The 13709-nt window shown below is 42.3% G+C and overlaps 1 protein-coding gene across 1 annotated transcript in view; it reads right to left on the bottom strand.

The window, feature by feature from the left end:
• LOC111648996 (PAX interacting (with transcription-activation domain) protein 1) overlaps window positions 1-8558 on the bottom strand; it is a 9468-nt gene extending 910 nt beyond the window's left edge. Inside the window, exons 1-11 of the mRNA XM_087171816.1 lie at window positions 8394-8558; window positions 6354-6488; window positions 5902-5945; window positions 5670-5733; window positions 5426-5536; window positions 5159-5234; window positions 3490-4008; window positions 2612-2724; window positions 1654-2425; window positions 790-884; window positions 22-117 (exon numbers count right to left, since the gene is read on the bottom strand). Coding sequence (XP_087027942.1) covers window positions 22-117; window positions 790-884; window positions 1654-2425; window positions 2612-2724; window positions 3490-4008; window positions 5159-5234; window positions 5426-5536; window positions 5670-5733; window positions 5902-5945; window positions 6354-6488; window positions 8394-8474 — 2106 coding nt within the window. The 5' untranslated portion in view covers window positions 8475-8558. The remainder of the gene's footprint in view (window positions 1-21; window positions 118-789; window positions 885-1653; window positions 2426-2611; window positions 2725-3489; window positions 4009-5158; window positions 5235-5425; window positions 5537-5669; window positions 5734-5901; window positions 5946-6353; window positions 6489-8393) is intronic.
• Between the last annotated feature and the right edge of the window lie 5151 nt (window positions 8559-13709).

Raw genomic sequence — 13709 nt, 5'->3', positions numbered from 1 at the left:
TGCTCTTACACGCATGCTTACCTGTACATACATGTTGCTGACTTGGCTCTCACACAGCAGGTGTGTGCAACGGACGGTCAAGGTGGGGTCGACAGCACCTCCACACGCCTGGATGACCTGAGGGAGGAGTTCAGTAAACATCAACTAATACACAACATCTGTGACCTTTGTTTGTTTTTTTAAATCATCAACAACAACATAAACTGCTGCTACAGAATGACTGAGTGACAGAGTGACTGAGTGACAGGGTGACTGAGTGACTGAGTGACTGGGTGACAGAGTGACAGGGTGACTGAGTGACAGAGTGACAGAGTGACTGAGTGACAGAGTGACTGAGTGACAGGGTGACTGAGTGACAGAGTGACTGAGTGACTGAGTGACAGAGTGACAGAGTGACTGAGTGACAGAGTGACAGAGTGACTGAGTGACAGGGTGACTGAGTGACTGAGTGACTGAGTGACAGAGTGACAGAGTGACAGAGTGACAGAGTGACAGAGTGACTGAGTGACTGAGTGACAGAGTGACAGAGTGACTGAGTGACAGGGTGACAGAGTGACAGAGTGACTGAGTGACAGGGTGACAGAGTGACAGAGTGACAGAGTGACAGAGTGACTGGGTGACTGAGTGACTGAGTGACTGAGTGACTGAGTGACAGGGTGACCGGGTGACCGGGTGACAGAGTGACTGAGTGACCGGGTGACCGGTTGGCTGGGTGACAGAGTGACAGAGTGACAGAGTGACAGATTGACAGAGTGACTGAGTGACTGAGTGACAGAGTGACTGTCTTACCCTCTTCCATGTGGCCAGCAGCTGTTTGTCAGCCATCTGTTCTGGGTAGTCAGCAATAGCAAACACACAGCCGAGCAGGAAACCGTCCTGTGGGACTGAAGTTTAGAGCAGAACAAGTTAAAGACCTTTTAACTGGACCTGAACCTAGAACAGAATCTAAACTCACACCCTGTAACAGGCAGTTTTTATTGATCTAAATCTAAAGATCTTTTTCTCCGTTTCAGTTCCACCTGAGACCAGACTTTTTTCTCGCCCAGTATCAGAGCTTTTCCAAATAATATCTGTCTGTTCAAACTTCAAAGTATTTTTATTGTACAATAGTGAAACTGACACAAGTGAAGCGCTAATCGGCTTCGAGAGCTGATGGCGATTATCTCAAAATACCAAAGATTGGCTGATTGATCAGTCAACCACTTAACTTAACGCAACTGTATCCACGTGACTTTAAATGCTAGTATTGTCGATCTGCTGGCGTCATTAACCTGGATGAACACAAGTCAACACAGTATGTAGTATGGATGTAGTCCAATCACATGGCTCTAATACACATCTCAAATATAAAGTAAGAATTGTAGTTTCACCTCTCTCCTTCTGCCCATAGACATGCTCACTCGCTCGCTTTTAGTTCCCTCTCTCTCCCTGTCTCTCTATCTCTCTGAGGAGCTGGTTAAATGAACTTCAGACATCTGAATGATGAAATTCATTTCCATCCCTGATAAAGACAAGAAATAAATCCTAAACTCGACAGAGCTTTTGTTCTTCCACCAGTTCCAAATGTAAATACGAACACAGATTCACAGTACTGTTTCACTGTGGACCAGTGTGTTAGACCAGTAGAACCCAGTGCAGCCTGGTTGTACTCACTTTCTTGTCCCAGTTCGTGTCCAAACAGCTGGGAGACGTGAGGAGGCTGCTGCAGCTGAGGCTGCAGCGTGGTGGTCTGCTGCTGCAGGACCTGCTGGTTCTGATGCTGCAGAGTCTGCTGCTGCTGCTGATTCTGCAGGTGCTGCTGCTGCTGCATCTGCTGCATGTGCTGCTGTTGTAGGAAATGCTGCTGCTGCTGCTGCTGCTGTTGCTGCTGCTGCTGCTGCTGTAGATGCTGTTGGTGTAACTGCTGTTGATTCTGCTGTTGCTGCTGTTGCTGCTGTAACATCTGCATACGTTGCTGCTGCTGGAACTGTTGGAGCTGTTGTTGCAGAGCTTGTTGCTGCTGCTGCTGCGAAAACATCTGTTGGTGCATTTGCTGCTGTTGTTGCAGGAACTGTTGCTGCTGTTGGGGCAACTGTGGGAACCCTTGTTGCTGCGCAACCTGAGGCTGCTGCTGCTGTTGATGTTGTTGCTGTTGTTGTTGCTGTTGCTGTTGGTGATGTAGCTGCATCATCTGATGCTGCTGCTGGAGGTGCATCATGGGATGCTGCGGTTGCTGTGGTGGCGGTTGATGCTGCTGCTGCTGGGCAGCCTGGTGCGACTGTTGTTGTTGCAGTAACTGTTGCTGCTGCTCTGCTGTGAGGGGCTGGCCGGCCAGTTTGGACTGACTGAACAGAAGAGGGTTGGTGCTGTTGGGGGTCTGAGCGTGGCTCTGATTAGGCTGCTGCTCCAGTGGCTTTGTCTGATTGGCTGTCAGATTCTGGATGATCTGCAACAGAGGACAAAGAAAAAGAAGTTAGAGAAAACACTGGCACAAACAATGTGAGTGTTTTCATGCTGGTCATCACTCATCCATATTCAGTTCCATCAGAATGATATCAGTGTTGACACGTGGCTCTTGTTGCCTCAGCGACAGCAGACACGGAGAACCTGTCCTAAAACTAGGATTTCTTACGTGTGCAACGTTGGCAGGTCGATTAGCTGGCTGCATGTCAGAGTTGTTAGTGATGTTGCGGAGGGTTCTCGCAGCTGGACTCCACCCAGGGATTCCTTCTGGAACTGACAGACCTAAAACGGGAAGAGGTGAAACCTTCAGCAGCAGGATTCTGGGTTAGAAACAAGGAGCACAACAAAAACTAACATTTATCCATTTAGAAAAGTAGGCTAACATAAAAATAAAAAGCTGCGCCTTCTTTCTAAAGAATCTCAACCTGCAGAGGAACTTCTGTGTTGCAGTCTTTGGTAACACATTTGGTAAAACATTGTGTAAACTCAATCCAACTTAACCGTCCGGACACAGTCGCTCACAAACATAAATTCATGCTGTAACCAGAGAGACATTACCAGGGAATTTATACGATTTATTATTTCATTATTATTTCTGCTTAATACTTTAACCAGCAGGAGCATTAATACATAAGTCCATCAACTTATCTCCAACTTACAGCCATGATCCACTTTTTAGAAGCTACAGATGATCTGACTCTTTCTGCCTGGAGTCCCAGACACGCTGTGAGTCTGACCACTGCTTAGACTCAAACAGCCAATCAGAATACGACATGAAATAATGACAAACACAGTTGCCGACATGACGCTGGTAGCACCATTTTCAGCTGCTAATGCTAATGTTAGCTATGTAGCAATAGCAAAACTTACACATAGCTCCTTTAAATGAAGTTTAATCGAAAACTAGCTTGTTTTTTTTGCTGTATTTGGTGGATGGACGACATTTCCACTTCAATGCTACAACATCACACAATGTGACGCTCCACAAGCCCAGGAGCACCTGACAGGTCAGTATTACCACGCAGGATGTAGTCCTGACATACTGACCCTGCTGTGTGCTGTGACTGATGGCAGCAGCAGCAGAGCGAGCCTCTGCAGGTATGGCTCCTCCGCTGCCAGGTACAGGAGGCACAGTGGCACACAGGTTGATGAGCCCACTGCCTGTAGATGACACCGGGTCTTTGCTGCCAGGCGGCCCGCCTCGCCGTCTGGCTGTGCCGGTCGGAATAGGCGGTGTCGGCGTGACGACTTCAGCCGGCGTCCAGTTGAGGTTGGTACCCTCCTTCTCTGTGGACGAGTCATCATCGGAGTCGTCAAACATGCGCTCGCTGCGGCGCTCCGGTTTCTTGGGCGATGTCGGAGACACAGAATTCAGTTTTTTGGGTCCTGGTCGTCTGCGGGGGCTGGACTCCTCGCCTGACGAGCCGCCGCTGGACATCCGGGATCTGTAGCTTCCATCTGATTGGGAGTGCTGGTCATATGACTCTGCTTCGCTCTCCTCCTCTTCCTCAGGCTCCACGTACGTTAGTCTGGGGTGATAGAGCGCCTCATCCTTCTTGCTTTTGTCTGGAAAAGAGGAAACGAATCAGTCGTTTTGTATCATATTATATATTATTGTAGTTTCACGCCTTTAAAACAAAAGATGTTGCGTAATACCTTACATTCAATCATTTACATAATTTATACCTAATTCATGTCAACCATAAAGGTAGAGGGTCACTACACAGAGCAGTGATGGTGTCCAACATTATTTTTCAGCTGACGCATTTATCAGTTGACCATTTATTATAAGTGCTATAGAGCTACACTGATTAATCAATTAATCAATTAGTCGACAACAAATATTCTGTGTGAGGATTTTCTCTGACATGTTTGACAGTAAACTGCTTATATTTCAGGTTTGGTCTGTTTGTCTGTGAACCGAAAATGGAACAGAATTATTCATTATTTTATGACATTGGACAGACCAAACAATTCATTGATTAATTGAGATAGTAATTGGTAGATTATTAGTAGCTCTGCTATGGAATAGTGATGTCACGATACCAGACATCACGGTGTGAAAATATTCATTAAAAACTGTGTTGTACTGTGACGGACTGAACCTTGACGACTGTAGCTGCTTACATTGACGTTGTGAGCTGTCTGTATGTTAGCCTAAACAAGCTAACGTTAGCCTCTGTGAACGTTGTTTGTGTGGAGCGTTGTTACAGGATGTCAGCTGTCATAATTCACAAACAGTAACAGTAACATTTCAGGACGTGAACATGACGACATGTTGCCGATATAACGTGAAACTCACTCAGCCTGAACAGTTGTATAGACATGATGTCTGTCTCTGAGCTGCTTCCTCCTGTGACACCGTTTACACACAACGACCTGTTGCTGCACCACATGTTGTTGTTATTGTTTACTGTGCCTGTCTTCTTCTTCTCTCCTGAGTTTGATGTCAGACTAGAACAGCTGTAGTGTTATTATTCTGCTCTCATCAGTCCTGTTAGACTCACGTCTTCAGTACCTATATCTACAGAACCTCCAGTACCTACAGTCCTGTAGAAAAACAAGTACAGTCACGTTTTGGTATCAACTTGGTACCAAAGTCTCGGTTCTCGTGACATCCCTCCTACAGACACACATCTACAAAACTCAGTGAGAGCACCGTGTAATCAGTATAATCTGGGACCTGAACATAAACTACATCAGACTGGAACATCACCTTTAACAGAGTCTGTGATCCAGTCCAGGGTGACGATCTTGATGCCAGGGTGTTTCAGGGCACACTCAAACTTGGCCTGGAGGGAAAAATACAACAAAAACACACATTGTATAATCAGATGAATCTGTTCAGGTGAACATCACATTTCATTTCATTTATTTCATCTACAAAATCTGTTTTTCTACATCAGCACTGACAGTGAAGATCGATAATTCTGACAGAAAGTCGAGTGAATTAGTGCTGATCACCTTCAGGTCACACACTCACCCCCTTTGGTTCCTTCACCACTAAGTGAGTGACTTTCTTGTTGAGGTTAAGCTGACATTCTCCTCCATAAAAGGTAACGTAAGCCCACACGGCATTGAGATCATCTGGAAGCTGTGTGTACGCACACACACACACACACACACACACACACACACACACACACACACACAATACAGGACCATCAAAACTGGATGTAGCTCTTCAAATCTGAAGATATGTAAACTTACACACTGTACACACTTACCCTGGGAAGACAAGCTGTCACACCAAAGAAGATCTGTCCTGATTCTGGGGAGAATCCAGTGACTCTGTGGTGTGTTCAGGGTTAAAGTAACACACTGTAATAACGTAAAGCTGCTTTTATTCTTGTATATTTACAAACATTTGAGTCCATTAATTCTCTGGAAAACCATCTCTGATTTTTGCAATCCCTAAACATTAATAATCACTTGTATTGTTGTTTTGTTGAAGGATACGGTAGCAGGTCTCCACAGCGGACTGAGAGGATCACCCAGGACGGCTGGAAAACATAAAGGGAGCAAAAGGTTAAATCTTTCTCATTCACTGTCTGACTGTGGTCAAAAAACAAAACCATTACCTCTCGCAGGCTGTGAATAACCATCAGCACATTTCTGTTTCTGTGCATTCAATTATTTTTTTGACATTTTGGGAAATGTGCTTTTTTTTGTTATCCAGCTGTTTCCAGTCTTTGTGCTAAGCTACGCTAACTAGCTGCTGGGTGTAGCTTTATTTTACCTGACAGACATAGGAGCTGCTGGTTTAAACCCCACCCACCAAATGAAAACATACAGCCGTAGGAGACATGATAATGATTAAAAAATTTCAAAATAGAATTTAAAAAAAATAATAAAAATGCACATTGAGGGACACACAGTCTGACACAGCTTAAATCTGGCATGACTCTTACCTTGACAACGGGCAGGTCAAAAACTTCTCTGGACTCGCCCACCTCAGGGTTGTCCCCGTCCTCTGCGATGATGTGGGTGGCCAGGGCATTGTAGGACACCTCCTTCCCTTTTCCCGCTTTCAGCAGCTGCACCACCTGGAGCATCAGCGGACCATTCAGTCAGACTCTACTTCAGTCCGGACTGTCTTCCCACAACACCAGACTCAACACTGGTAAAGGGTCAATGCAATTCTATGGCTATGCAATTCAGGGGTTCAATATCTTGCCCATGGACACTTTGGCATGCCAAAGATCATATAATAGAAAGTTAACAGATAGTAGCAAAACACAAATGTTCTAAACATACTCGAAGCTCTTCCAGGAGCTGATGGCAGTTCAACATCCTAACATTCAACTTCTACTAGATATGAGGTATATTATTTGAAGAAAATAAGTCATGAGGTGTTGGAAAGAACGTGATAATTTCAGCAGGTTTTAAAATGAGAAGCAGGGTTTTCCTCTGAACGTCAGTTTGAGGAGTTGTTTTCAAAGTTCTGTATCAAAGAGAAAAGTAGAACTGAATTTGAAAACCAACTTCAACACAGTAAAGATACTTGTGTTCTTCTGTATGCAAGTTAGTGTACGTTCAGGTCGATGCGTCCTCCATCATGTCAAAGAGACATCTGTGTTCCTCTACACCTGAACAAGGTCACAAACAAGTGGAACCTGGCTCAACCCCGCCTCCTTTAAAGCAACATTACCTGCTTGACTGATCGAACAACGCATTTGCAGAAGGTCTTCCAGTTACATGAAGCAAACAAATCGATAAATCACCGTCACACATTACCGACAGCATCTCTCTTGTGTGATGATATAGTAAGTGGTTACATGTCTATTACTCACGTTCAAATCTTTAGAGGCTATTGAATGAATGGATCTCAAAGACTGCAGGGGTTCAACAAAGTGTCTGTCACAGCTCAGTGTTCAGTTCAGTGCTCTCTAAACCCTGATGTTTATCTTCTTTGTCCTGCATGTAGCAGCTGCTTTGTCACAGACCCTCTATCTCAGGCTTCACACATCCTCACATTGTTCTTACTGAAGGCATCAATTTGTTAGCGAGGGCCTTGTTTATGTCTTAGATCTGATCCAGTCACTGTTCCGACTGGGGCAAGGGCAAAAAGAAGGGCAGTGAGAGTGTTTTTCAGCAGCCAGTCAGGTATGAAAACTTTACACAAACAGAACAGGATGTGATCCATTAACATCTGGAACTTATCTCCAAAAGCAGCTTGACATTTCTGATGAAAAGTACTTTACTGATTGTTTTCATACTGTTCTTTCTATTGAGCAATAACATGACAAGCTGCCGTATCACCTGACAACGCTGTTGTGTCCCACCAATTGTTAGTAAGAAGTTACAGTACTAAGTTGTAGATGAACAGATTCATGCGTCTCTGTATGAAACATGCAAAAATATCTCAAACAGGGACTTGGGGTCACTATTTGGCAGGAATCCAGCTCTGTGCCACAGGTCGCCAATAAAGACGACCGAAACAGCGGTCACACATGCGCAGTACGCGGCGCACTATGCAGCAGGATGCTAACAGTGACAGGTTGCTGCAGACAGAGTCTGATCGGTTATATATTTACATTTACATGTTTCACCCCGCGTCACATCAGCGCAGAGGTCATTGACAGAGGTGGTACCCAGAGTTTGGAAAAAAACGAGCTAACAAACACCAGCTTTAGCACTAGCTTAGCGAGATAAGCCGCAGCCTGTAAGCTTCCAGCTAAATATCTGTGCTAATGCTAAAGTACAGTGCTAAGCAGCTTCTGTACAAAATATTTACAGTCCACGAGTATCACAAACACAAACCGGTACAAGACACAAGGCAGGGACGCTGCTAAACTTTAGTGTCAACTCACTGTTTCTGGTCTAGTCAGCCACATATTTAGCTACTTAGCTAGTTAGCTTGTCTTGCAGCACCTCATTCACATTGAATGGTGCTAGCTAGTCGGTATGCTATATACTTAGCTACAAGAAGCTAACGTCCAGAGGCTCACCTTTTGGTCAATGTCCCCCACCACGTAGAATTTGACATCTTTGAAAAGTTCCTCTGAAACAGCATTTTCCTCCTGAGACATGACTGTCCATGAACGTCCCAGGCTTCAGACCGAGGCTGAGAGAGGGAAACGTCGGTGCAGCCGCTGCTTTGGAGCGAACCGAACCCCGGACACACAGTAGCGCCAAACCGCTGAGCGCGCCTTGGACCTCGGCATTCTCTCATACTGCGCGGGGGGAGTCTATTTGGCGATTACTATTGCCTATTCATTTACTTAGGTTTTTAATGATCTAATGCGTTCTATCGTCTAATGTGGTTCTATATAAAGAGGATTTATCCAGAGTACTACTACAACAGACTTATAGGGACGGGAATGTAGAAATATATTTTTATTTGGGACATGTAATCCCCTGTGTTATGACAGTTGGTGTTTTCGCCTAAACGTGTAACCCAGGTTATCTCGTCCAGACGGTGAAGTGAGGACATTTCATTGTTTCGTTGTCATTATTTCATTATTACCTTTGTCACTGAGGTTGTGTTTTCACCCTGTCTGTTTGTTTATCTGTCAGCAGGATTACACAAAAAGTACGGAACTGGATGGAGTGATGGGAAATGGGGCAGGGAAGAAGCCATAATATTTTGGGGGCTAGATCTGGATCATTTACTATGAGTTTGATCTGAAGTCTGGTGTATGTGTCTTCAAGTTTTATTATTTAATTGCTTCATTATTTAAAATGTCAATATACAACTTTTTTGCTGTCTTATCGTTATGTAATAAATGTTTACCATCTCAGTGTGTGATTCTTTTGTTTACTACACCAAAGAGAAAAATATGTACCAGACTATTTATCTTTTTTAAGTATTTCATATTGTCATTTTGCAGTTTTTCTTTCTGTATACTGTTCACTTTGCTGCTGTAATACTGCACATTTCCCTAGTGTGGGACTAATAAAGGAATATCTTATCTTTACATTTTAAGATTAGCACAGCAGGTCCAGGGTCCTGTCTCCTCTGGTAGTCCAGAGAGGGAGAGTCTTGTCCCGGGTTAGGGCTAACCCTCACAGCTTCTGCTTCTTTGCTGATGTGTTGTGCTGATTTTCTAACATGTCATTTCTTCTACAATTGGTTCCTGCAGTAGTTAATTACTTCATTCATTAGTGGGTGTCACATCAGCTGTCAGGCGTGTACAGTCCACACAGGTAGATGTGTGTGTGCGTGCAGACACATACGTTGCACGGTGAATCATAGCTGCTTCAGAGCTAAAAGACCTTGACAAACCGAGCTGCAGCAAATTGAGCGCAGTGATTGGGGAAGCTCTCTGACAGCTCCATCACTGATGTAGACTGTCACCTTCTGACCTCATTGGTATCCAATGTAGACATTACGGCAGACACACCACCTGTCATTATGCACCACGTCAGTCTTGGTCCTTATTCCCGTGCCCCCACCACCAGGATGAGAGTGAGACACAGCCAGTAGAACAGTGATTGGACGAGCCATTTGACAGCTACATTAATGCCCAGGCTGATCACCTGATGACCATACACCTGTTGGATATAGACGTCTCTCTTTAGGCATGATGAAGGAGCGTAACCCCTGAGGTGTTTCCTCTCTCAGGTATGACAGTTCTATCTTCATCAGTGGATTTGACTCTCCCAGTCTGGCCACTTTATTTCTGCTCATGTCAATGAGCTGTTGTTAATTCTACAAGAAAAAAAACAGGGTGTTTATAATATTAACACAGTGGTCATAAAGGAATAATGACTGAATAATTGATTCTGAATGAACACATGAGCGAAAGTGTGGATTCAATGAGAGACAGTAAATATTATGACTGAGTCAGAGTTTGACTTTTATCCCGGATGTTATATAAATTTATGAAACAAGGTAAAATATATTCACAACTTTCTCAAGAAATCATTTCCAATCAGTAGAAAAGGTAGAAACATTATTAGATGTCATTTAATTAGACTAAGCACTCCAAACACATACTGCCATTCTCTGACCTCAGTTTAATTAATGGTGCAACATCTTCATGCAAATAACGTGGAGCGTGACTCAGTTGTCATTGTACTGTATGTGAATGTTCGAGATGTGTGTGTCATCAGCATCAGTCTGCTCAGTCAGTCCTTCTGTTCTTTACTCATCAACAAATGAAAATCTCAAACCATCACTCTCTGATTTCTCTTTCTGTGATTCTCAGTCCCACTGAGTCTTTAAAATCACCTCACAAATACATAGTTTCAGCAGTGGATTAATCCTCATCTGGTGCTGTAGTGAGCATTTACAACAGCAGGAGAGAGAGAGTGTGTGGGTCTGAATAAACTACTAAATAAACTACTGTGTGTGTTCATGAAGGAACATGTCACCCAGTCAACAGTTTAGCTAACTAATGTTAGCTAGTTTCTAACATTAGCTTTAAGTTACAGTTTAGGTAACTAATATTAGCTAGTTTCTAACTTAAGCTCTAAATTACAGTTTAGCTAACTAATGTTAGCTAGTTTCTAGCTAATGTTAGCTAGTAACTAATGTTAGCTAGTTTCTAACTTTAGCTTTAAATTACAGTTTAGGTAACTAATGTTAGCTAGTTTCTAATTTAAGCTCTAAATTACAGTTTAGCTAACTAATGTTAGCTAGTTTCTAGCTAATGTTAGCTAGTAACTAATGTTAGCTAGTTTCTAACTTTAGCTTTAATTTGCAGTTAAGAGTTAGAGTTAGAGTTACAGTTACAGTTACAGTTACAGTAGAGATTTCTTACCGGTAATTATAACTATTACTATATATTTCCCGTATTCATGCTTGGAAGAATCTTGTGATACGATTTCAGACACCCCTAAAGTGGACCGTACCATGTCCTAACCCTACCGTTAAGACTTGTTTACTTACCTACCTCGCGTTAGTGGCTCGTGTCGCGTCGGTTCCCCCGCGCGAGAGTGACGGTGAATGTAAGTGTCAGTATCAAACTATCCTGTTGGTTTAATACACTTTATACTGTCTTACCTTCACAGTTTCTGAATTAGATTGTGTGAAGTATCTACAGATGAACCCTGACGTTATCATGTTTCTAACTTTAGCCTTGAGTTACAATTTAGCTAACTAATGTTAGCTAGCTTATAGCGCCCATTTGTTTCCAGTGTTAGCTTGTCATTTCATTAGCAGTAGCTAATGTTAGCAAACACTGGTGCTCAGTCACGAGCAGTGAGACGGTTTAGGATTAATTGTTGTATAGATAAGTTTTGACATCAATATAGAGTTTATTATTAATGTTAATAGTCTTTTGTGTGTCTGTGGTGGTTTAACTAGTCCTTTACCCTTTTAAGTTTTTAGGAAACACCCTCTTTGTTTTCATTCAGGAATTCGGGAGTTTTATCTGGTTTGGTAATTTAACAATTTTTTTTTTTTTTTTACCTTGAAAATAGTCTAATACAAAAAAAAAAAAAAAATTCATACTCTACAGGATCTTTTCCACAGAATGAATATGTTTCTCACTGCTGAATTAACGGAAAAGATAGGATTCAGGTTGATAGTGTGTTTGCTTCTGCTTCAGCATCGTGTGGGTTTGTATTTGAGTGGAAATCATGGTCTGCTGGTGTTGTTTGTGTGTGTGGGTCTGATGTGCTGGCATCATCATCTATAGACTGTAGACATTAAGTTCAACAAGCTTGGTACTGTAAGAATTGTAAGACTTCAATCTCAAATATCTTTAACTTACATGGTGTATAACAGGAAAACTACATAGACACAACGCTTTCTGTTTTTAAATCTTTTTCTTTTTATATCATGTTCTTTCTTTTTGAAAAGTGCTTAATATTTTGATATAATTTATTTTCATAAATCTTTATATTATATATTGAGTTGTTTGTATTCAGATATTCAAAATTATTTATTGTTTTGTTTATTTATCTCTTTTTTAAATTTATTTTTTTTTATTAATTCTTCCGTTGAATTGTATCTAAAGTTTAAGACAGTCCACTGTTAAAAAGGAAAAGTGTTTTTTAAAAGTTCAATAAATGTGAGGTGTTTCTAAAGTCAATGAGTAATCGTGTTAAATAATCGCCATCTCAATATTGATCAAAATAACCTTGATTCTGATTCTTGTCTTACCTGACTGTGTGTGTCGAGACGAGTGTGTGTGAAGAAGATGAGCAGCAGCTGTAGACGAGACTCTTCAGACGGGACACGTTCCTCCATACTTTATCTCTGTAGGTTAAATGTTGTCATTAGACATTTCGGAGCAGCAGCACATGTTAAAACCAGGGTGTTAATTGAAAATGAGAGAATGACCTCCAAGAGGCAGAGTGAAGCCAGAAAGTGTCTAATAGAAAAGTTCCCCAGGGTTTACACACAGTGGTACTTACTGCCACCCAGATTCAATCAGCACCGTCAGATTAACCAGAACAAGCAGCACAGTTTTAATTAGGGCATTTTGAAGTATGATATTTAGCTGGAATAATAATAGCCTTTGCCTGATGGTTGGTAGAGAGTTGATAAGATGTGGTGGGAGAGAAGATAATGGAAAGTAAAAGGAGATGGTCGTCATGCATCAGGTCAAGGTCACAGACGGATAAACTCCAAGATCTTCTGTTTATTCCACCAGTCCCTGCACTGACATCTAAACAGTCCGAATTCAACATGTGACTCATCAAACACAGTTAATGATGCAGTTTGTTATAAAGCTATGTCTGTGGACTATAAACTTACTCACAGCTACATTTATAATAACTTTTCCATATGAAAACATCTAAAAACAACTTGTCCTAAGTTCTCTATGTTGTTGAGTTCTGTTCTTACATTTTCACAAATGTTTCCAGTAAATCTCAAACCTAGAGAAATACGTAATTTTAATCATGGTCGCCTGTTGATGACATCATATCCTCTATGATCGTGTGTCAGTGTGTTTGTCTGACAGAAGCTCAACATTGACTTTCATCCAGTTTAAAGCCACATACACTTTTTACACCTCGGTGGTTTTCAGCTCGTTATTTGAAGAGATGGAAATGTGAGACAGCTCAGCTCCAGCTGCTGGAGACGTCCTGTGTCCGCCGAACAGCATCTCTGATTACTGAAGGTAAACTGTTTAATTGAGTGTTTCTGCTGGTTTTAATCTCCTGGTGTGTTTGTTGTGGAGAGGAGGAAACCTCTGTGGATCATTCAGCTGCTGGTGAAAACCTGCTGAACGTCTGGTTCATAAGTTCTCAGAGAAACAGTCAGAACAAAGGTTAGCATCAGACTCAGCTCCAACTCTTCCCTTAGTCTCTGTCCTCCGAACAGCGTCGCTCAAACTCTGACTTTAAATGTCAAACTGCTTTATTCAGTG

This window comes from Seriola lalandi, unplaced genomic scaffold (assembly GCF_002814215.2).
Source record: "Seriola lalandi dorsalis isolate HSWRI2012SDOR001 ecotype SW California unplaced genomic scaffold, Sedor1 jcf7180002049781, whole genome shotgun sequence".
Lineage (NCBI taxonomy): Eukaryota > Metazoa > Chordata > Actinopteri > Carangiformes > Carangidae > Seriola > Seriola lalandi.
This window is presented reverse-complemented; position numbering and strand designations above follow the sequence as displayed.